We start from the raw sequence: 24,090 nt of genomic DNA, 5'->3' as shown, positions 1-24,090 counted from the left end.
CAAAGGAGACAAAACTGCATGCAGGCCGGCGCTCAGTGCCATAAACTCTCTTCAGTCTCATAGAATAAATTAATACATTACAATATGTATGCAATATGAAGAATAGTGCATACAGCAACATGTAAAAATGTGGTTATTTGGTTATTCACGTTATGGGATTATTAGGCTAAAGTTGAGCACCACTGTGGGAAAGTGTCCCTTTATTACCATGGCAATACACAGCCCTGCCTTACTGGAAGCCAGGTTTGCATTAAAATGTCTAACTAAAGGAACGGGACAAAAAGCAACCACATGGTGTATGCCATAGAAACCCAAATCAGTTAACATGCCAACTGTTTATTACAGGGCATAGAAAATAATAATAACTATATCTAGACAGACAGACAGATTTCCTAGTAACTGTAATATTACTTGTGTAATAGAAAATTAAAAAAATGACCCGTTGTTAATATCGCAGAGTCACGGAGCACAAACGTTCGAGTCTGAGTCCGGTCACGCAACGTTGAGTCCGAGTCAGACTCCTGTCCTACAAGTCTGATAGAGGGTGTGGGTGTGTGTGGGTAGGTGGGTAGATAGATAGATAGACAGATAGATAGATAGATAGATAGATAGATAGATAGATAGATAGATAGATATTTTTTTATTTTTTTTATTTTTTAATATCCTTTATTTCAATCAATCAGAAACATATTAACATTACAAAACAAATAGCACAAATATCCATACAAACCTTCCATTACAACAATTACAAGCACATTTTTAAATTATCATCTTCCACCAAACACACCACCTCCCCAATTGCCCAAATTGCCTGAAACTTTTCTAGCTGGTGCACCAATTTATAAAAAGTAAAATCAACTTTAATTCTTGAGATTACCAACACTTTAAAAATAGGTATTACCGCATCAGTTAAAACTCCATTCATTTTATTCTTCCTACTTTTCAAAATTGCCATTTTTGCCTGGCCCAGTAGAAAATTTGCCAATTGACAAAGATTTTTATTTCCTTTAACATTCTTCACCCCAAAAATAAAAGTAGTTTGAGTAAAACTCAGACCCAATTCACTAAACAAATCATTCAATAACTCAAACAAAGGCTTTAACCGACCACAAAATAAATAACAATGAAAAACTGTTTCCCTTATTGAGCAAAACTGACATGTATCTCCTCTCCCCGGCTGAATGATGGAGAGAAATGAGTTGGTGGCCACAATGGTATGCAATATTCTCCACTGTAGATCCCCCACTCTCTTAGGAACTGGTGATCTATAGAGATTCCTCCATGCAGGGGTGATGGAGTCCTCTACCTGTAGCCTCTCTCGCCAATGTGTATCAGGCAAGTTCTTTAAATTTTGAAAATGCAACACTTTCACACACATCCGATACATTTCTTTTTTTTGTATCCCCCCGAACTGAACCTTATATCCTTCTGCAAACTTTAGGATCTGCCCCGAGGTATCAGTGGCCTGCCCTACTGCAGGTTCAACTTGCAGGTCCAACTCTGGCGGTTCTGTCTCCAGCTGGCTTTTTCCTAAGAACAACTGACTCATCTGTTTTAACATGTCTGGAGGCAAAACAGCTTTCAACTGCACTAAAAACCCCTCCATCACACGCACTGATCTCACACCCAGCTCACTTGCTAGTAATTCTGCAGTTTTCCAGGCTCGGTTATCAAAATTAATTAAATCACCGACCTTCACTACTCCTCTGGAGATTAAAAGTAAAACAAAACTCTTTGATTCTAAAAGATTGCATTTTAATGCTGAATTATAAATTAGAGGCTCTTCAAGCAACCAATACATCCCTACAGACTTCAAATCTCTGTTAATTCTAAAAACCTTCCAAGCATTCAGCATCCCCCTATAAAAAACAGGCAAGACCGAGAGATTTAACTTTCCACCATCTAATAAGAACAGATGCCTATCAAAATTCAACCTCCCTACTAAACGAAGAAAAGCAAAAGCCACTGTTCTCCAGGGTAATGATTCTTGACAGAACAGCAGCCTCTGAAGCGATTGGAGTCTAAAAGCTGTTATTCTGCTTTTTATATCCATCAATCCCTGTCCTCCTTCTTCTACAGGCAAGTATAGCACCCCCTGCTTTATCCAATGCAGCCCATCCCAAAAAAAACTCAGCAATACTCTCTGAATTTCCAACAGCAGAGAAGGAGGGGGATCCCCACACATTAATCTGTGCCACAACATTGATGTGACCAGGTTATTAATAATTAAAGCTCTTCCTCTAAAGGAAAGCTTAATTAGAAGCCACCGCCATTTATCCAATCGACCTTTCACCTGATCCAGTATTCCTTCCCAATTCTCTTTAGCCAGTCCCTGCTCTCCCAAGTGAACTCCCAAATATCTGAAAACCTCCCTGTTCCATTTAAGCCCTGATGGTAAATCCGGTGGTCTGCTGCCCTCCCACTCTCCCATTAAAAAGGCATTACTCTTGTCCCAATTTACCCGAGCTGAGGACACTCTTTCAAATACCCTCAAGCTCTCCTCTATTATCTGAATGTCTCTCTTATTTGTTACTAAAATAGCAAGATCATCAGCGTAAGCCACCACCTTGACAGGCTCCATTGTCACAGTAGGGATAGACAACCCAATCAATATCTTTCTCAATTTTACCATCAGGGGTTCAAATGACAGAGAATATAACATTCCCGATAAAGAACAACCCTGGCGAATTCCCCTTTGAACTTTAAAAGGAGCACATAATATACCATTTATTTTAAGTACACTAAAAATGCTACTATAGAGCAACTTAATTTTTCCCAAAAAATTGGGACCAAAGCCAAATGACCTAATAACATCAAAAAGATACCGGTGGTCTACCCGGTCAAAAGCCTTCTCTTGATCCAGAGAGAGCAATCCAGCTTTAAAACCAAAGAGCTTGGAGGCAACTATTAAATCCCGCACCAAAAATATATTATCAAATATTGTTCGGCCTGGTACGCAGTATGTTTGGTCTGAATGCACAATAGTGCTCATTACTCCGCTTAGTCTGTTTGCCAATGCCTTCGACAAGATTTTATAGTCAGTGCAAAGAATACTTACGGGCCTCCAGTTCTTAATAAAACACAAGTCCCCTTTCTTAGGCAGCAGAGTCAGTACTGCGCGCCGGCAGCTCAGTGGCAGTTCATTTTCCACAATGCATTCCTCCATCACTTCCAAAAGGTCACCTCCCAACTCAGACCAGAAAGTTTTATAAAACTCAACAGGTATTCCATCGATTCCGGGTGTTTTACCCGTGTTGAGCCCTTCCAGAGCTTTAGAAAGTTCCTGCAACGTCAGTGCACTCTCCAGCTTCTCCTTCTCGCCTTCTGGAACCTGCGTTAGCCCCTGGAGGAACTGCTTGGCTCCCTCAGATCCACCCACAGCCTCTGCCGTGTACAGTTGTGAAAAGAAACCCACAGTGTGTTCCCTGATAGCCTCAGGCTCACACAGCAACTGACCATTCACTGTTCTAAGACAGTGTATTGCTTTACTCTGAACCACCTTCTTTTCCAATGCAAAAAAGTATTGAGTTGGAGCATCCATCTGGGAAAGCTTTAAAAACCTTGAACGTACCAATGCTCCCTGTACCTGTGAGTCCAACAACTCAGCCAAACTCCTCTTTTTGAGCTTCAGATCTGCATAGAGCCTGTCACTGTATGTGGTCTCCAGTGCATTATGGAGTTCAGTAATCTCCTCCTCCAGCTCTCTCATCACCTCACTAGTGCTCTTTGTAGCATTCATAGTGTACTGCTGACAAAACAGTCGGGTCTGAATTTTACTCACATCCCACCATTGCCTTATTGATAAAAATGCCTTCTTCTGCCTCCTCCACCGTTCCCAAAAGAAACTGAAACATTTTAAAAAATGACTGTCTTTTAAAAGTTTAGTATTAAAATGCCAATAAGACGAATAAACACATGCCATAGGGATAATCATATTCAAAGTGACCAAACTATGATCAGATAAACCTGTGGGGTGAATAGTACATTTAGAATAACAATTTAATTGATGCTTAAAAACATAAAACGTATCTAATCGAGCTAAACATATATTCCCATCACTCCCCTTAGCCCAGGTATACTGCTTCACATCAGGATTCATTACTCTCCACACATCCTCCATATCATGCGCTGTTAAAACAGTGACCAGCTCCTTAACTGACCTGGGGTGAGGCTCTGGGCCATTTCTGTCTAGCTTGTCGTCAACTGTGCAGTTAAAATCACCAGCTACTAAAACCACTTCTTCAGTCTGACTCTGGGCAATAACTCCATTGAGAGTCTGAAAAAACAGCACCCTCTCTCTCCCATCATTTGGTGCATAAATATTAACAAATACTAACTTTCTACCTTCTACCGAAACCTGCACTTTCAACAAGCGTCCTTTAATGATCTCACTTACATTGATAGAGTCATACTTAAACCCCTTCGCAAATAATATGGCAACTCCAGCACTAAAATTCGTTCCATGACTAAAAATAACCTCCCCTTCCCAATCCTGAATCCACTCAGATTTATTATTATCATCTGTATGGGTCTCCTGGAGCATGGCAACGTTAACTCTCTTTTGGGTTAAATATTCAAACAGAGCTGCTCTCTTTGCACAATCTCTACCCCCATTAACATTTAAAGTTCCTATATTAAGAGTATGCATTATAGGTTTTAAAGGAAAAATACACACACTACTAAAAATGTAGACATGAAAAAGAAATAATGCTTGTGTAGACTTCTCCATTATGACTTTTTTAGAGAGGCACGAACTTTACTTATTATATTTTTTAACTGATCTCTTTCCCTTTGCTCCATTCCCAATACAGCTGCATTACGTCTAATTTGTTGTGCCGAATTTAAAAACAATTTTAAATCAGGGAAGTGATCAATAACTTCAATCCCTCTTTTCCCTTTAATAGCACTTAAAAATGCCCGTATGCTTTCAGCACTATACCCCCCTCTCGCTTGCTGACTAGCCGAGAGATCAGAGCTAACCGATGAGTCAGTATCACTACCCCCGTCCTCACTAAAATCGCCACCACTGCCTGTTGCGCAATGCATTTGAGCGCAATCCACTCTCTCAGATAACTCACTCACTAATCCATCAGCCTGGTCGACTCCATCCTCAGAAACAAGGCTGCGTTTTGCTACAAAACTATGCCTAATTTTAGCCTTTCTTTTCCCTTTGGGGAGTTTAAACTCACCCACTTCCCTCTCCTTCTCTAACACTAAAACTATACCTTTATTCTGTGCAAAGCTTTCCTCAATCTGTTCTCTCCCCTCACCACCCTGTCCGTCAACTACCACCCCCACCACAGGTGTTTTAGACGATTCCTGCAACTCACTTTCCCCATCTACCATACCAGACTCAACCACACCCGGGTTGACTTTTTCAGTCTCTCTCTCCGTTCTAGTACTCTCCGCAGTGCTGCGATCCGAAGGTCCCTCAGCCTGGCTCCCCAGCTCAGCTACGCTCTCTCTCACCTCAGTGACTTCTTCCCCCTCACTTTCAGTTTCTCCTTCAGTCCTCTTACAGTTCTTTGCAATATGCCCTTTACGGCCACATTTAAAACATTTCATTGTATCAGAAGAAGCAAACACTACATAATCGCTACCCTCCACCCGAAACCTAAAAGCTACATTCAGCTCTCCAGTCGGGTCATTCAGCAGCATATATACCTGTCTCCTGAAAGAAACTACATGCTTTAACTCAGGGGCCTTACAACCCAGAGGAATCATTGTAACGCCTGACATTAATTGACCATGACGACTTAGCTCTCTCACTACAAGTTCATTTTTCAGAAAAGGCGGAATATTGGAAATTGTTATTTTCCTAGCGGGAGCCGCAAGAGGCAGAACAGACACTAACACTCCGTCAATAACCAACCCTTGCTGAACCATTTCGGAAACTATTAATTCATTGCTCAAAAATACAACTACAACCTTATTCATCCGTGACGCCGACTTGATATTCTCACACCCAATTACTTTTCCAAGTTCTACCACACATTTCTCAACCGGGACAGACACATCCACTACAATTTTTATGCCATTTCTCCGTGTCATATGTTCAAAATTGGGAACTGATCCCCTCGGGATTCCCCCGACTTTGGCCATCACGGCCGATAAGACCCAACTATGTTCCCTTCTTTTATTTTTTAAACCTATAACATAAAAAAAGGATGAAAAGTGAAAAAAGGAATGAACAAAAACAACGGGGAAAAAACCCCCTCACTCACTCTGAGCTCCACACGCTGCAAGCACTCCCAACAGACACCTCGACAAACAGACAGCACGAATAGATAGATAGATAGATAGATAGATAGATAGATAGATAGATATAGATACACACACACACACACACACACACACACACACACACACACACACACACATCAGCACAGCATCATAGGCAATACCTTGATATAATCTTTTCTTAAATATTTATTTCGCCGCCTCTCTTCGTTATGAAACACTACAGGGTGAGTCTCCGAGTCCGTTTGATCCTGCTTTGAATCATCCTCCAAAGAGCCCGAAGACTGCAAAACAACCAACAAACCTCACAGTGTGTGCCACACGCCTCTCTGCCACATGTACAATGAGAAGGTAGAGGAGGAGAGTGAACAGATGAGAAACAAGAAATGCAATGAAACAATAAATAAATAAATGGGATGAGTGACCTGAGAGAATGCAGTGTCTTCATCAGTGAACTCTGGCTCCTTTAAGAAAGGGAAGGGAGGAACACAGATGTATACACACTGTTAAAACATCAGCATTGACAGTGTAAACATTTCCATTGATCACTAATGCAAGAGTCCCCCTTGGTCATCTCTATTATACATCTTTACAGCGGCACCACAAAGATTCAAAACGCCAGCAATGTCAGGAAACATTACAAATGTGTCGTGCAGTGCCCTTTTCAGTGTCCCTTTATAGAAATGGTGCAAATGGCTTCAGTGGCCTAGCATACCACAGGGGATATGAAAACAGCAAAGCAATGAATATTCAGCTCCCCTGATATTAGTATACTGTTCAATCCAATGAGAAATTTATTTCTTGCCATTTAGCAAAACTTCAAACATTAAGCAATGCATTAATACTGTTTGGTGTCACGCTGCACGTGAATATTTTTGCTTTCATTTTGATCTAATTTAATATTTAAAAGAGTACTGAAGGTTTCAATCGGAACCACTAGGAAATGTGCTTTTACATTTGAATAAATACAAAATCTGGAGTAGAAACTCCATGGTTTTGAATTCTCCAGAAGCCATCAATAGTAAAGTACAGCGTCAGTCAGGCTTTGCAGAATGACACCAAGGAAATTTAGGAGAGCTATGAATAGCTTCCCAAACAAACGAAGAACACTGCAGGCATCCTCCAAGGGCAGGGCTCCGTGTGGGGGAAGTAACAGAAGCAACTCCACCCCTCCATCACCCCCGACCCCACGTGCTTCCTCAGACACACCCATCTACTACAGGCTTGAGAGAATTACATCTTAATACGTTAAATGTCATACATCATAGGTTTTTAATGAACTTGTGTTAATTATTGGTTTGCCTTTGCTATTAACAGTTTAAAATCTTTAACAGATCTGATTCCCAGTTATATGGTTGCAGCCCTGAGGTAACAGTAAGTAACCCTAAGAGTAGTTAAACAGTGTAGTGAACTGCCTGTTGAAACTCACCATACAGCTGTGTGGGGACACTGGTGTGCTGCCCTCCTCCGCGGACACACTAAAAACAGAAGGACAATAAATCACTCAGCAATCCTCAGGAAGCAAAGCCCAGTACTTGTTGCAGGACCGGTCATGTGAAATGATAGAAACAGCAATACCCGTTTTGAAAATCAGTATTATTAGTTTACAATGTCTTTAACTCAATGTCCCGCCTGCACCATTCTGAATTGAGTAAGTAAAAAATAAAATTGCTAAGGTGGGGCGTGATTCAAGATTGAGAACCTGTTTTCCAGTAACTCTGTAATCCAGCACGCTGTCTAATTCCATGTCAGATTGTACAGGTTTTACTGTAGTATGTTGAATATGCAAATAAACCCCAAAACAATAACCAGGCCATGCTCTTCACTTCCTCAGCAAATCAGGTCGCAGTGATGTTTGTGAGCTGATCATGCAGGGTCCTAATGGGTTTGCTCAACTTTATACACGTCAATTCCCTATAATGACCACATGGTGGCAGTAGATGTAAAGTTGTGTAAAAGCACATAATTTGTTTTACATGTCAAGTGCATGTACTACAGGCACCAGATTGAGTTACCATTCAAATTAAAAAATAACTAACTGTACTTCTAGTTAATACTCCAAGAATGAGTACTGTACCTGCAAATGAAATATCATGCAACAATATTCCTTATTTTTAATTAAAAGGGTTTTTAGAATATTTAACCGTCGTATTTAAAGAGATGCAGCATCTTATTTGGAGTGACAAATATACTTTTAGAAGAGCGAGCATGGGTATAGTTTTACAGAGATACTCAAACCACAGCCCCTGTACAACAGTGGGAGGGTGGGGGGGCGGGCGGCGGCATCACCTGGGTACACTAAAGCGTATTGATCTCAATGGCAGCGTATTGACCTCAATGGCAGCGTATTGACCTCAATGGCAGCGTACTGAGCTCATCTCAATGGCAGCGTATTGATCTCAATGGCAGCGTATTGACCTCAATGGCAGCATATTGAGCTCATCTCAATGGCAGTGTATTGATCTCAATGGCAGCATTTTATTGTCTTCATTACCTTCTATTAGAGTGGGAAGGCTTGTGTCTGTTACTTGAACTGCTAGAGGACTGGCTAAGAAACCTGAAACAGAAGGAGAGTAACGAATGACGACAACAACAACAACAACAACAACAACAACAACATTTCCTAACAATAGCTATAGAACAGCAAAACCCAGAATAACCACTACCAACAAAACATACCAACTTCTAAATAACTGTGCATGACCTCCCCTCCACATAGATAAGGAAGTCTAAAAACAGGAAGGGAAGCAGAGCTACAAGTGGAGTACATGGTTCCCTCCCACATGATAAGCCTTACAGGCACACCGATTAGGAACAAAGGTGTATTTATTAATAACCTTCTCCAGAAACCCAGTCAGTATCTAACACCCATGTTCTGAGCTGTATAAATGATTACATAAGGGGCTAAACAAATTCCTACCTCTCGTTACCACAGCAACCTTATTTCAAGTCCTTTATTTTTCTGTTTCTTTATTTTAACTTGTCACAGCCCTGTAGACTCACTTCCTGTGCAGCAGCTATTATGACCCTAACTGACTTCTTACATGCGGCACATAAAGAGAGGGCGAGGCTCAGATGTGGGGTCTTAATACCCGCTGCACAGGGAATAACTATAATGTAATGTTAGGATATATTAGCTTCACCCAAATCAAAGTGAAGATAGTCTGCAGAAAAATAAAAGGACATGCAAGAAAAGTTTGTTTGTAAAGCCTTGGTTATCTTAAAACAGAAGTGTTTCAGTTTTCACAGCCCAGGCCTGTGTATTTGGAACCATATTTGAACATCCTGGTGTGTGCCGGTACCCCCCACCCTACCCCTCCCCTCCTGGAGTGAACTGGTCGTCAGTGGTTCTGAAAGTTCCAAACTGTGCTGGTATTGTGAAATATCTGCACAGGTCGGAACACCTGTTAGCCAATGAGATGGCAAGAATAGAGGGAGCAATTTTATAAATATTGCGCAAAGAATGAAAATACAGGCTCCCATTCTCGCTCTGCCCCAGAATCTCATCTCAAGGGTAAAAAAGTAAAAAATTAGACAGATGGACTGTAGAACAACGTGACTCTGTAGCTCAAAAACAAAATATGGTGACCTCCACATATTACACCCAGAATGATTATCCCCATGCACCTTTCTGAAATTACAATACCATAAACACGAGGAAAAAATAAGTACAAAAACAACTGCACTGTTTCTTGTTTTAAACGAAGGCTTGTCTGAATGAGTTCCTTTCATTTTAAATCACTGTAAGGGTGATATACCTCTGTGCCCGTCCAGCCGCCCTTCTCCTCTGGATTAGGTTCTCATTGAATGTGGCTCTACATACTAAAGGCCTCCGTCTGTGTTCACATGTCATGTGTACCAACCAAACCAAGAAAGAAAGAACGAAAGAAAGAAAGAAAGAAAGAAATAAAGAAACAAAGAAAGAAACAAAGAAAGAATGAATATGATGATGGGAAAGGGCAGGAAGTTGTTAGTAAAAGAGAAAAGAAAGTTATTCAAGACAGGGTAGTAAAATAGAATGAGGTTATTTCAATAAAGTTACATCAGCCACAGCAGAAATAAAGCAGAATGAAGAATCAGAGTTTTAAAGCTGATGTATAAAAGACTAAAAGCAGCAGTGTGGAAATGTGTAACTCTCAGGCTCTTCAGCATTGCAGGGTCTACCTGGCTTCTCTGATGGTCCTGCCTACCTTGAGCTGCTCATGCAGCATGGGGCCTTTTGTTCCCTCAAAGCTCTCTTTTTACCCTTGTTACAAATATTCTAAAATGTATTCTGTGCTTTTTGCGGATTTGCACTGATCTGTAAAATATGATAAATTAAGAAACAGAAAAATGGCATGCAGAGTCAGTGGTATTCTGGTAACACAAATAATACTATTACAATAAATATAGCTAGCCACTTCACTAGCTAAGAAGTTAAATAGCTAGCTAGACCACCTTTTCATTTCCAAACTGCACCAGGTGTAACACTGGACAGCAGCCCTCCTGCAGTGTGCACACAGGCACCTCTGGGGCTGACTCTACCTGTTCTGCTGTTCCTGCTGCAGTAACTGCACCGCTATCTTCCGCAGGTCAATGACCTCCTTCAGCTCCTCCTGCTCCTCCTCCTCTTCCTCCTCAGCAAGCTGCTGCTCTTTCTGAGTGCTGAAACACAAGTGCGTATCCACTGAAGCATGCGCTCTGTGAATATCCATTGAAACATACACTCCGCGACTTATTCACGACCATTCTACTGAGGGCACCCCGTACCCGTTTCAATGCCATCTTAAATGAAGGCATTCTGCTGTCCACCAAGGAGCGGTCTCTGAATACTTCTGATAAACAGCCCTCACAGCAAAGAACAATGCAATCTTTCCACTGGAGTAAAAGAGTATTAAAACTGGACAGTATTTGGAATTACTTTCAAAGATTATTATAATGGAATTCTAGAAGTTGAACACAAACAAAGCAACACTGTATACAGTTCCTACCTCCACTCTTCTGTCCCATTGTCATTTTCCTCTATTCTGTGTGATTTACTCAAGACTCTCCCAAGCTCCTGAAAAGGGGCAAGAATACAAATTACACTGTAGGCAATAATAATAATAATAATAATAATAATAATAATAATAATAATAATAATAATAATAATAATTTCTTCAAAGGCATTCAGGATTTAGATTATGAAGTTCCAGAAAGTTCAAGGCAGTTATCATGGTCGCTATGTGTGAAGGACAATCGGATACTATACAATGTTTAAGGGTCTGCATTGAAATGAACAGAATAAAGCAGTAAATCAAAAACTAAAATGTACACACTTCCCGGCGGCAAAATGTATTGATATAATTATTCCTTAAAAACAAAAAAAGTATTAGGTTTTCTGTTTCACACATTATATTTATACAGTCAGAGACACGCAGACCCTGTATCTCCAGCACACTCCCGTACCTTCATACAGGACATGAAGGGCTCACTGAGCTGTCTGTTCCATACGTTATATTTATACACAGACCCCCTATATCTCCAGCACACTCCCGTACCTTCATACAGGACATGAAGGGCTCACTGAGCTGTCTGTTCCATACGTTATATTTATACACAGACCCCCCTGTATCTCCAGCACACTCCCGTACCTTCATACAGGACATGAAGGGCTCACTGAGCTGTTCCATACATTATATTTATACACACAGACCCCCCTGTATCTCCAGCACACTCCCGTACCTTCATACAGGACATGAAGGGCTCACTGAGCTGTTCCATACATTATATTTATACACACAGACCCCCCTGTATCTCCAGCACACTCCCGTACCTTCATACAGGACATGAAGGGCTCACTGATCTGCACATCCCCTGGCTCGGAGAGGGGTGTGTCTTCCTCTGTGTTGGGGTCGATGTAATCATATGGCTCTTGATCTGAAAGAAAATTAAATAAAATCAATGCTCATATTTTAATATTTTTTCTAAACAGTAAAACCAGTAAAATGTGTGCTGCTGTGTCCATGCCACCCAGATGCCCTCGCCCCACCTTTATTCACGTCGGGCCTGGTTCCCGCGGAGTGGCTGTCTGCTTTGACCTGGTCCCGCGTGCTTTCTGATACCTGAGAGTGCAGGCTGATGGTGTCATCGTCGGATGGCTGAAAAACACAAATTTGCCTTTTTTTTAATATTGCGAAAAGGAACCATACAGATACAAGCCAATTCGTTTTGGGACAGCTGAATACATGCAGAAAGACTGGGTGCAGGGAGATTGTTCCCTATCAGAGCCCAGGGTTACAGTATATGAGCATGCTGCTTGAACCTGTCAGAGCCCAGGGTTACAGTATATGAGCATGCTAATGGGGACAATATCCTTTACAATGACTCTGGGTCCCAAATGAATGCCCGCCACCTTTGCATGATCTGGCAGCCCATCTAACATTTAGTTTAATAACATTTTTTTCAAATGTTTAGCCTAAGATTCCATAGTTTGGTCACCATTTTAGAAAGCACTCCAGGTTCCAGTATTGTTAGTTATTGTTTAGGGATCCTTATCTTGGTGTTTGTATTGGGTAACTGGAGTAAATGCCTGGTTGATACAGGTTATGCGTACCAAACTGAAACACAAATGGGAATCCGCAGGGAGCAGAGCCCTCACCTCTGTCGTGGATAAGCGCTTGTCCCCATTGTCACTGCCAATGCCTGAGTCCGGGCCGTGGCTTTTACTGGGGTAGAAATCTTCCATGCTGAAAGCAGAAATACAGGTAAGAGTGCAGTAAAACATTGTTGGACCGATCGGGCTGTTCTGGAAGGTGCTGGGACTGTGCTGCCCCTTTTATTATTCTTGATATGAAGGTGAAGGAGGACTGTGGTGCCCCCTGCAGCAGCAGCAGCAGCATTACAGGGCTCTGGCACTGTCCCAGCTTGCTGTGATTACAGGTTGCTTCCAGACCACTGAGTGGAATTCAACCAGTAGAGACTAAAGAGAGAGCAGCAACAGACATTCCTTCCTTAGCCTTTCTGGACATGCAGAAGTTCAGTTTACAGAGCAAGGTGCTGCAATTCAGAAAGTAAAAACAGCTTAACAAAAAATGCTCAGAAACCACCGGGTACGAGGGCCAGCAGTCAAAGTAATTTACAGTGTGGGGTCTGCAGGACACATTGTCTTCACAGTGAAGGTACAGTAGGGGACCCAAACACAATGATAAAAGGGGCTGGTGCTAATGTTACAAAGGATAGATGAGAGAATGGATGCTATTACTCCTTTAACCCCAGACACACAAGCTCTACCCCACCTATCTGAATGTTGGAGGGTAATGCATTGTCAATGTGAGTGGAACGGCCAGCCCCATGTGCAGTGGTTCACTTCTTTATAAGGGGATTAGCAGCAGAACAGCAACCAGACAATATGGCATGACTTGCCTAGCATCTTAAGCCTTGTTCAGCAAATGGACGGTGCACAGCAAACAAGAAGGGCAAGTCCTTACTATTTAACACTGAGCTATCAATGAATACTCGACTCCACACTCAGACTGCAGCCTAGTCACACACATAGAACATCTACAATTTGCAACATTTTTTTTTAAGTTTGGAATAATTCCATGCAATGTCTTATTTGTCCCTTAGTCCCACTCAGCCCATCACAGTTGACTTCTACCTGCATATTAAAAATACAGAGCCTCTGCAGATGCCACCACCTTAACCACAGTTCTAAGCTGGGTTCTGGGGCCAGCTCACTTAAGAAGAGGACATCCTGTTCAGCTGTGCTAGTATATACACACACTGGAAATTTGTCCTTGACACTAATAATAATAATAATAATAATATGAACTTACAGTTGTCAAGTACAGTACTGCAGAAAGGACGAGATTACACAGAATGAAATTGAATTGTGACAGAATGGCTTAAAATTGTAATACTTTAAAATGCAACGGTGCAATACACATTCTAATTGCTAATTTATATGGACATTTCAATGACTGTTGCTGTTTTGTAATTCTGTGTTATCCCAGCCCCAAGTAGCTATGACATGGTTCAAGTAGCAGCTCCCTGAACTATGAAACGAGTAGGAGAGATATCATAAGTGAACAAAGTGCGATAGAGAAGTGTATCGATTTCTGCTTTAATTTATTTTGTGTTGCGTAGTTCTGCTTTTTAAATAGTAAAATGTGCACTTTCGCAAAAGGGGTTCGAATGTGTAAGCTTAAAAACAGCAGACATTTTTTTCCCCTCAAATCGAGTGTCCAGCAATGCACCATAACAAAACTGCAAATCCTTTGCAACTGTAAATTTCAAGAACTGTGAAACTATATAAAGTCTCTCAAATGTAAATCTAACATTATGTACATCCAGCTGTTCACCATTGTGATGCAGAGCCTTTCCATTGCCTGACGAAGTTTCTATTGCGACTTTTTTTTTTTTTTCAAAGCTGCGTTGTTTGTACAGGTTTTGTAACAGCAGGTGGCAAACAACAGCTGCGCAGACACTGCAGACCGAACAACTCACCTGACCACTATCGTTATTAAACTTCAGCCATGGGTAAATCTTCATCTAGTTTGCCTAAAAATCTTTTTTAGCTTTCCTTTCACTGACATTGCTTATTTGTGCTGTTGTATCACAAAGGCTGCATCTAAACCCCTAGTCGAATCAGTGGTACCATGAATATTAATTTTTTGCCAAATCACCTTTTGTATTTTTTCATTATGAAAGTTTGTTTTTAAATTGGATTTACAATGGAAAAGTGGCCTATATTTTATTTTGTAACAATTAGTGTGTGAATCATGTTTAAATTAATTTCAACATAATAAGCTTTCTGCATTTTTTTGATGTTTTATGAATGAGTATGAAAATCGCCTTGGTGTCCTTGGGTTGGATTTATGTTTTGCCTTTCTGCCCCCTAGAACTGCCTTGGTGCCTCTGAATCTTCACGCCCAACGAAGGCAACATTGCTTTGCCCTTCATGACCTTAACTTCATGCCATGAGAATGAATGCTGTGTAGTCTGTGTTAAGGTGCTGTGACTAAACATTTGAATGAATGAATGAATGAAAGAATGAATGAATGAATGAATGAATGAATCTGAAGCGACTTATTGTTTGGTGTATTTATATGGTCATACCTGTCTGTCAGAGGCTGCGATAGGATCCTTTTGCCTAACGAAGGCAGGTCAAGAGAGTCCGGCTTCTTGTCTATTCTGCAGGCCTGGATGTTTAGGTATTTAAAAATGTGTACTTTACCCTTTAAGCAAATCTGCAGGGGGAAAGAGAGACTTCGTTCAGATTGCAACGTAGTCTTTTAAAAAAGTATGATTTTAAAAGAGCAGTGTGGTGGAGCTGCTTTACTAGTGCTGAAGCACTTTCTCTATTTCACCGCGCTACAGAGGTGTAAGAGACGGATTTGTTCATATATTCAACAGGGCTCTGATTGCTCCTGATTATAATAAATCTAGGGACTCTGAAAGCCAAAGCTAGGTGCAGGGCTAGCCCAAGTTTCTAACCCTGTTTGTAATGTCATGACCACGTGTGTATCCTTCCTCTTCCCTCCCCATTCTTCCATGTCTTGTTGCATGCAGCTCTGAACACTGACCCACACCTTCTGCCCAGCCCTTTTTTCTTAAGACTCTTCAAGGTGTTTAACATCATATCAAAACAAGTTTACTAAAAACAACATAACTGAGATGCAAGTATACCGACCTGTGCTGGAGGGGACTGCATTGGGTTGTTATCCAGTGCAATCACCTGAAGCTGTCTTAACTTCCTATAGTTAACTGGAATGTCTGTGATTCTGTTGCAGGAGAAGTCTAACCTGACCAGAGGAAGGTTGGCCAGCTCTGAAAAGGAGAGAAGTGCAGATCAGACGCACTGCTGTGCTTTCCACAGTCCGGGAAGTAAAAGGAGAAGGAGACTTGAACTTTACCCTCTGGAAGCACCTGGAGGTTGTTCCTTCTTATATTGAGCTCTCGGAGGGAATGTAGCTTTCCCATCTGCCGAGGAAGGACCTGAATCTCATTGCAGCTGATATCCTAGGTCAAGGAGAAGGAACACTAAGTAAGACAACATGCTTCTTGTGTACTGGACACATTGCAACGCCTAAAAAAGAAAACAGCCAATGCATGTGATCTGTATATAGTATACTAAATAAAAAACACAAAATTAGAAGATAGAGGCTAAAATAAGCCAAGCATTGTGACGACAATTCTGTCTTTTGTATTATAATGTATGCACAAGATACTGACAAAGTTATTAAGAGGAATTTCTTATTACCAATGTTGTACTACATTATTTCATAAAGATTGCATCAAGAATTGGGGTTAAATAATAGTAGATAAATAAATAAATAAATAAATAAATAAATAAATAAAATAAAAGGTCACTTGTGTTAAACCCTCATGATGACAATCATGGTTATATTCCAAAAAAGGGCAGCAATGCTTCAAGAAAGGAAGAGACTCTAACCCTCAGCACTCTTACTCACCAGCTCCATTAAGTCTTTTGATTTCCCAATTTCCTCTGGAATCGATACAAGCTTGTTATTACTCAGTACTAAAACTTTTAGAGGAAGGTCAAACAAGTATTTTGGCAGTGTTGATAGAAGGTTTCGACTGGGGAAACAAAATGTGCAGTTATCAGAACGCAAGCTCTGTAACTTTAGACACCATTCAGATTACTTTAAAACAGAACATTAAATTTAACTGTCTGCAGATTTCAGGCATGTTGCTACACTGCCTGGATGACATCCTCTTAAAAAGGTCTGCCACCCAACAAGTTCAAATAATTTCTCTTCTTCGTGTTCCAGTATTTTTTATTTGGGGATTTCAACATTGATTAAGCACCACATTGGCTTTAGTAAACGGACACTGTTTCTAGTACATTGTCATTTCCTGTGTCTGGAACTGCCCACCACAGGAAGTGACAAGGTACCAGGAAGAAGCAATACACTACACAGTGTTTCATTAACTGGTAAATACATTTCAAAAGCTAGTTGACAGGCAGAGACTGAAGCCGTCTGTCAGTTTGACTGGCAGCAAAAACGTCTGGTGACAAGCAGCTAGAAACACTGACTGTCACTAACAAGAGCGAACGAGTGTGCCTCTAATGCGCTTCTAGACTCCACCCTTTAAAGGCAATCGATTGAGTGATTTGGCATTTCCTGTCTTCGTGCATGCTTGTTAAAGCAGGTCACAGACTGGTCGATTCAATCCACACAGCCTCCTATTGTTCCTCCTGGAGAGGATTTGCTTATTTTGTTTTCATTCTGATTGACTGACTGTCTCATGTGTTTGTTGAAATAAAATCATAAAAGTGCAGTTTATTTTTATATTGTTTTTTTTATGTGGTCTCTATTTATTTTTATTTTTTTTACTTTTTCCTTAGAGGCCTAGTGCCATGATGAGGGTGTCAATGAGCACATTGCTAGTGCCATGATGAGGGTGTCAGTGAGCACATTGCTAGTGCCATGATGCGGAGGGGGTCAGTGATCACATTGCTAGTGCCATGATGAGGAGATCAGTGAGCACATTGCTAGTGCCATGATGAGGAGGGGGTCAGTGATCACATTGCTAGTGCCATGATGAGGGGATCAGTGAGCACATTGCTAGTGCCATGATGAGGAGATCAGTGAGCACATTGCTAGTGCCATGATGAGGGGATCAGTGAGCACATTGCTAGTGCCATGATGAGGAGGGGGTCAGTGATCACATTGCTAGTGCCATGATGAGGGGATCAGTGAGCACATTGCTAGTGCCATGATGAGGAGATCAGTGAGCACATTGCTAGTGCCATGATGAGGGGATCAGTGAGCACATTGCTAGTGCCATGATGAGGAGATCAGTGAGCACATTGCTAGTGCCATGATGAGGGGATCAGTGAGCACATTGCTAGTGCCATGATGAGGGGATCAGTGAGCACATTGCTAGTGCCATGATGAGGGGATCAGTGAGCACATTGCTAGTGCCATGATGAGGAGATCAGTGATCACATTGCTAGTGCCATGATGAGGAGGGGGTCAGTGAGCACATTGCTAGTGCCAAGATGAGGAGATCAGTGATCACATTGCTAGTGCCATGATGAGGAGGGGGTCAGTGAGCACATTGCTAGTGCCATGATGAGGAGATCAGTGAGCACATTGCTAGTGCCATGATGAGGAGGGGGTCAGTGAGCACATTGCTAGTGCCATGATGAGGAGATCAGTGATCACATTTGCTAGTGCCATGATGAGGAGATCAGTGATCACATTGCTAGTGCCATGATGAGGAGGGGGTCAGTGATCACATTGCTAGTGCCATGATGAGGAGGGGGTCAGTGATCACATTGCTAGTGCCATGATGAGGAGATCAGTGATCACATTGCTAGTGCCATGATGAGGAGGAGGTCAGTGATCACATTGCTAGTGCCATGATGAGGAGATCAGTGAACACATTGCTAGTGCCATGATGAGGAGGGGGTCAGTGATCACATTGCTAGTGCCATGATGAGGAGGGGGTCAGTGAGCACATTGCTAGTGCCATGGTGAGGAGATCAGTGATCACATTGCTAGTGCCATGATGAGGAGGGGGTCAGTGAGCACATTGCTAGTGCCATGATGAGGAGATCAGTGATCACATTGCTAGTGCCATGATGAGGAGATCAGTGAGCACATTGCTAGTGCCATGATGAGGGGATCAGTGATCACATTGCTAGTGCCATGATGAGGAGGGGGTCAGTGATCACATTGCTAGTGCCATGATGAGGAGGGGGTCAGTGAGCACATTGCTAGTGCCAAGATGAGGAGGGGGTCAGTGAGCACATTGCTAGTGCCATGATGAGGAGATCAGTGAGCACATTGCTAGTGCCAAGATGAGGAGATCAGTGAGCACATTGCTAGTGCCATGATGAGGAGGGGGTCAGTGAGCACATTGCTAGTGCCATGATGAGGAGATCAGTGATCACATTGCTAGTGCCATGATGAGGAGATCAGTGATCACATTGCTAGTGCCATGATGAGGAGGGGGTCAGTGATCACATTGCTAGTGCCATGATGAGGGGGTCAGTGAGCACATTGCTAGTGCCATGATGAGGAGGGGGTCAGTGAGCACATTGCTAGTGCCATGATGAGGAGATCAGTGATCACATTGCTAGTGCCATGATGAGGAGGGGGTCAGTGATCACATTGCTAGTGCCATGATGAGGAGGGGGTCAGTGAGCACATTGCTAGTGCCATGATGAGGAGATCAGTGATCACATTTGCTAGTGCCATGATGAGGAGATCAGTGATCACATTGCTAGTGCCATGATGAGGAGGGGGTCAGTGATCACATTGCTAGTGCCATGATGAGGAGGGGGTCAGTGATCACATTGCTAGTGCCATGATGAGGAGATCAGTGAACACATTGCTAGTGCCATGATGAGGAGGGGGTCAGTGAGCACATTGCTAGTGCCATGATGAGGAGGGGGTCAGTGAGCACATTGCTAGTGCCATGATGAGGGGATCAGTGATCACATTGCTAGTGCCATGATGAGGAGATCAGTGAGCACATTGCTAGTGCCATGATGAGGGGATCAGTGAGCACATTGCTAGTGCCATGATGAGGGGATCAGTGAGCACATTGCTAGTGCCATGATGAGGGGATCAGTGAGCACACTGCTAGTGCCATGAATAGGGGAGTGGATTTTAAAGTCTAGCACTCCTTTAAGACCAGCACTGACCCATGACAGCACTGGATACCAACCAGGTGTGGTCAACATGCCTAGAATGCCGTTATTACCAAAAGATGAAACCTTTTTACTTCAGAAGTGTTTGATACTCTTCCTCTTTTGGGAATGTTATTTTTAGAGAAAAGCCTCTTGGACGTTTCCATGACTACTCAAGGGGCAGAATGACACATTTCAGTAAGCTGGAGTTACTGAGTGAAAAAATCAAGACATCACTGTGATGCATTATAGCACTCTTCATTTGGGCTGCCCACTGGCTGATGTATTTTCTATTTAAATTCAAATGTGGTTTAAATTCAAATGTTTGGTTTCATTCCAGCTCATGTGGACCTGATTCTGGGGAGGGGTTTCCTGCTTTGTGGTTGATGATGACGATACAGAAGGGGTTCTAGGGCAGGGGTTGTGGAACTAGGAGAGACAGCAAAAAATGATTTCAACATTACAAGTGGTGATGATTTCAATATTAGAAGTGCTTTGAGACTCAAGTGTATCTGTCAGTGTAAACAGGGATGGAAATAACTCCCATTGCAAAGCAGTTTGATCTATTCCTGGTTTTACTATGAGTTTAAAAAGACACACCTGAACTTTTTACTGATACACTGGGGCTAATTAAGCTCGTAGTCAAACCTCGAAGGTTGAAACTGCTTTCCATCCCTGTAAAACTTTGGTTAGAAGGAATACAATTTACCAGGAAGACAATGGCCACCAGAGGATCTTTCTAAATGACCACAACATGTGAAGCCTGCTCTTGAAAGGGGATGCAAACTCTATGACAGGGATATAGCAGAGCCAAGCCTCCCCCTCCCCCATGCAGTATGTAGGGATGTACGGTTTTCAATACAACTTGAATGGTCATTTAGCAAACACTCTGATTTTGTATTTGAAGCCGCAGCTGGCTGCAGAAAGCGTTGGCGACTGAAAAGATGAGATAGGGAATGCTCAGCTCTTCCTGTATTCACACCTCCTCTCTCACTCCATCTGTGAGGCCAGCTTCAGGAAGCACATCAGCCAGTGGTCACTGACAGAATCAGGTCAGACAGGCCATGCGTCAAGGGCAGTTTAATTGGAACACACTTCACTGACTTGCCACATCTACTCATCTATTCTGAGTCCAAGCAATTCCTGTCATTTATTACAATACATGTGCAGTTGGAGCATGTATCTTTGTTATGTATGCTGTGCCTTAGAGAAACACTGCACTGTACTTTGAGAGTGGTACACAGTAGCGAAACCTGAATTAACACTGCTAAACACATGGCTTACGGTATAACAGCTGGAATAATCTATTAGCATGTCCAAAGAAACAGCACTGACCTGATATTTAAGTATGTTAACATCTGTAGGTTTATGATGGCTTCTGGGATCCCCTTGATGCAGTTGTGGTACAGGTTTAATGACTCCAGAGGAGCAAAGAGACACACTTCTGGAGGGATTTCAAGAAAACGGTTCTTTGAGAGATCTGCAATGAACAACAAAATGAACAGTTCAATTCCCAATATCAAAATTACACAAAGCAAGGCATTGCAGAAGCACCAAATGATTTCCCAAGCAGAAGGAATCAAAAGGGACGTGTAAAATCAGACTGCATGAAAGTGATGCTTCAGCGGATACTGTGTATCTGACATCACACCACTTCATTGCCTGGACTGGCAAATGGAAGGTAGTAACACAGTCAGATGATTATGCTGCTGTTTTCAGATCAATGAGTCTCAAGTGATGAATAGATAAAAGGCATCTTGGCAATCATAACTTCTCAGGCTTTTCAATTTTTATGCGATTCTCTCAGGTGACAAAGCAATCTTAAGACCTCTTAAAATTAGCAAATTAGAGGTTTCTTTGGCAGAGCCACTGCTGTCGAGATCAATCTCTGCAGTTGAGTTGATGCCAATCAATCTTACGCAGACATGATATTGCTTAAAATGTAGGAAGATAACCACTTAGGGAAGCAAGTGTCAGATCTCGCATCCATAACTGTGCAGGGACAGTATCAGAGGGGGGCTGGTTTGGGTACCTGCAGTACCATCATTATATAGAAAACATTACAGTGCAGCAGGACAATGATTCACATACTGTAGACATGTGCAGTAGGACAGTGATTCACATAGCTACACTATGTGCAGTAGGACAGTGATTCACATAGCTACACTATGTGCAGTAAGACAGTGATCCACATATTGTAGACATGTGCAGTAGGACAGTGATTCACATACTGTAGCTATGTGCAGTAAGACAGTGATTCACATACTGTAGCTATGTGCAGTAGGACAGTGATTCACATATTGTAGCTATCTACGACAAAGAATAAAGAAAAGAGAAGATGCACACGTCCAAAGTCATATTAGTTTTAAATAAGTGGTGAAATTAAACAAAACAGAGGAAAAAAAAAAATTCACTAACATTTACTCCACGTTGTGATTAGATTAGCTTCCCCCTAAAAGAAAAAACCTGCTGGCGATGTTGCAAAACTTTGAATAAATATTGCAGCGTGTTAATTATAGAGCTTTGCTATCGTCAGTTTGCTTCTCCCTTTAGGAGGAAAAGTGAAATCTGATCCATTGCACATATTGGGGAAATACTAAGACTTGACATCACCTTGAAGATAAACTCCACAATACCAAAATGACCAATTTGGTACCAGACACCAGTACTATATGTACTTCTAAAATACTGTAGCCTTATTCTTGTGTCAAATAGATATTTAGCCTTCAAAAACACCAATAGTACACACTTTCAAAATAGACACCTATTTGCTCATCTGCAATTGACTCTGTTCAGCTCATTAGAATAGCTAAAATTCATCAACAATAAAATGTGTATTCCATAGCATCACTGACTGACATATAATAGTAACACCCAGGAATTCCCAGCCTTTATCTTGGGCTTGTTACTGTAAAAACAGGAATTCCCAGCCTTTATCGTGGGCTTGTTATTGTAAAAAACAGGAATTCCAGGCCTTTATCTTGGGCTTGTTACTGTAAATCGCTGGTAATGCACTGGGTATTATTGCCCAATTCCTAACAGAATAACTGCTCAGAAAACATACAATTAAACTAGTTTGAAAGAAAAACACTATTTAAAAAGTAAAGTGCTGTAGAGCACAGACAGGTAATTTCATGAGAATTAATGCTGCTTCATCTTATGCTGTACGTGCCTGGAATTTGAAAACATGACAGAAGCTGTAAAAGCTCAAAACGGTGCAACCTTCCCTCTAGAACATGTGAATGCACTCCAATCTGTAACCAGCACACGCTCTTCTAGTTCATCTGCCAAGCACTCACTGCAATGGGTCCCACATGCAGCCTACTGTACCCCCTAAGAAACCATTGAACTAAACAGCTACAAATGTACCTAACTTACTCAATGTGAATTTATGGTTCTTGTAATTTGTGTTTGTTACGTGGAGAAGTACTGTTATTAAACCCCTCCTATACAGTACAGGAGCCCTGACAGGTCTCTACTCACACACACTGTACATTAATGATGCTCCTACCCGTTATTAAACCGTTATTCATTTTTGCATTGGTTTGCTTTGTATCTCTTTGATAGTCATCTATAAATTCTGTTATATGAATGATTATGAACACAGTCATTTTGACCACTGGATATTCAGGTGTGTTGGAATATTCCTCCCAGAACTACTTACAATTCAGCCGTAATCCCATGTGTCCTTGTACTGAAATCACATCCCTGAACACTACACCTCTATTAGCAGTGTTATCACATCCCTGAACGCTACACTAGATTACTAGACCTCTTAAAATCATAACGCTACTTCCTTTCAAAACAATACCAGTTTGAGAAAACAAAGCGGGTTTCAAAATAGTGTGTTGATTCCTGCTCCCAGTAAAATGAATGCTCAACAGGAAGTCCTCCTCCTTCAGAAGAGCCATTTCATGTGGTCACTTATTAATGCAAAACCAGCTGTTTTTTTTTATTTTTAAGAGAAAATACTGAACCTGCATGCCAGTAATCCCTCCCAAGAGATTTGAAACTTTTCCTGACATGGTTTTAAAAAGAAAACAAGCATGTTGCTTGTGACATACTGTAAATGTTACATTTAAAAGCATCATGAAAAAGATTCATCCACTGTGTGCATGTGTAGTGTGACATACTGTATTTATTTGTTTATTTAGCAGACTGTATGGGGCGGTTCTCTCAATACTAGTAAATGTAAGCATGGCACACAAATACAGATTCTGTTA

General features: G+C 41.6%; 1 protein-coding gene across 5 annotated transcripts in view; it reads right to left on the bottom strand.

Annotated features, from left to right (window-relative positions):
* LOC117412315 (leucine-rich repeat and calponin homology domain-containing protein 2-like) overlaps positions 1 to 24,090 on the bottom strand; it is an 82,908-nt gene that overhangs the window by 27,593 nt on the left and 31,225 nt on the right. Inside the window, exons 2-16 of one of the 5 annotated variants that reach the window (XM_058989006.1) lie at positions 21,203 to 21,347; positions 16,674 to 16,800; positions 16,116 to 16,221; positions 15,893 to 16,029; positions 15,319 to 15,449; positions 12,815 to 12,947; positions 12,251 to 12,359; positions 12,035 to 12,138; positions 11,211 to 11,278; positions 10,765 to 10,884; positions 9,999 to 10,076; positions 8,735 to 8,797; positions 7,670 to 7,718; positions 6,666 to 6,704; positions 6,405 to 6,524 (exon numbers count right to left, since the gene is read on the bottom strand). In XM_058989006.1, coding sequence (XP_058844989.1) covers positions 6,405 to 6,524; positions 6,666 to 6,704; positions 7,670 to 7,718; positions 8,735 to 8,797; positions 9,999 to 10,076; positions 10,765 to 10,884; positions 11,211 to 11,278; positions 12,035 to 12,138; positions 12,251 to 12,359; positions 12,815 to 12,947; positions 15,319 to 15,449; positions 15,893 to 16,029; positions 16,116 to 16,221; positions 16,674 to 16,800; positions 21,203 to 21,347 — 1,529 coding nt within the window. The remainder of the gene's footprint in view (positions 1 to 6,404; positions 6,525 to 6,665; positions 6,705 to 7,669; positions 7,719 to 8,734; positions 8,798 to 9,998; positions 10,077 to 10,764; positions 10,885 to 11,210; positions 11,279 to 12,034; positions 12,139 to 12,250; positions 12,360 to 12,814; positions 12,948 to 15,318; positions 15,450 to 15,892; positions 16,030 to 16,115; positions 16,222 to 16,673; positions 16,801 to 21,202; positions 21,348 to 24,090) is intronic. The other 4 variants (XM_034020589.3, XM_058989007.1, XM_058989008.1 and 1 more) reach the window with 4 other exon arrangements.

The sequence above is a fragment of the Acipenser ruthenus genome, chromosome 16 (assembly GCF_902713425.1).
Source record: "Acipenser ruthenus chromosome 16, fAciRut3.2 maternal haplotype, whole genome shotgun sequence".
NCBI lineage: Eukaryota > Metazoa > Chordata > Actinopteri > Acipenseriformes > Acipenseridae > Acipenser > Acipenser ruthenus.
The sequence above is the reverse complement of the archived record's forward strand: the minus strand, read 5'-3'. Positions and strand labels throughout refer to the sequence as shown.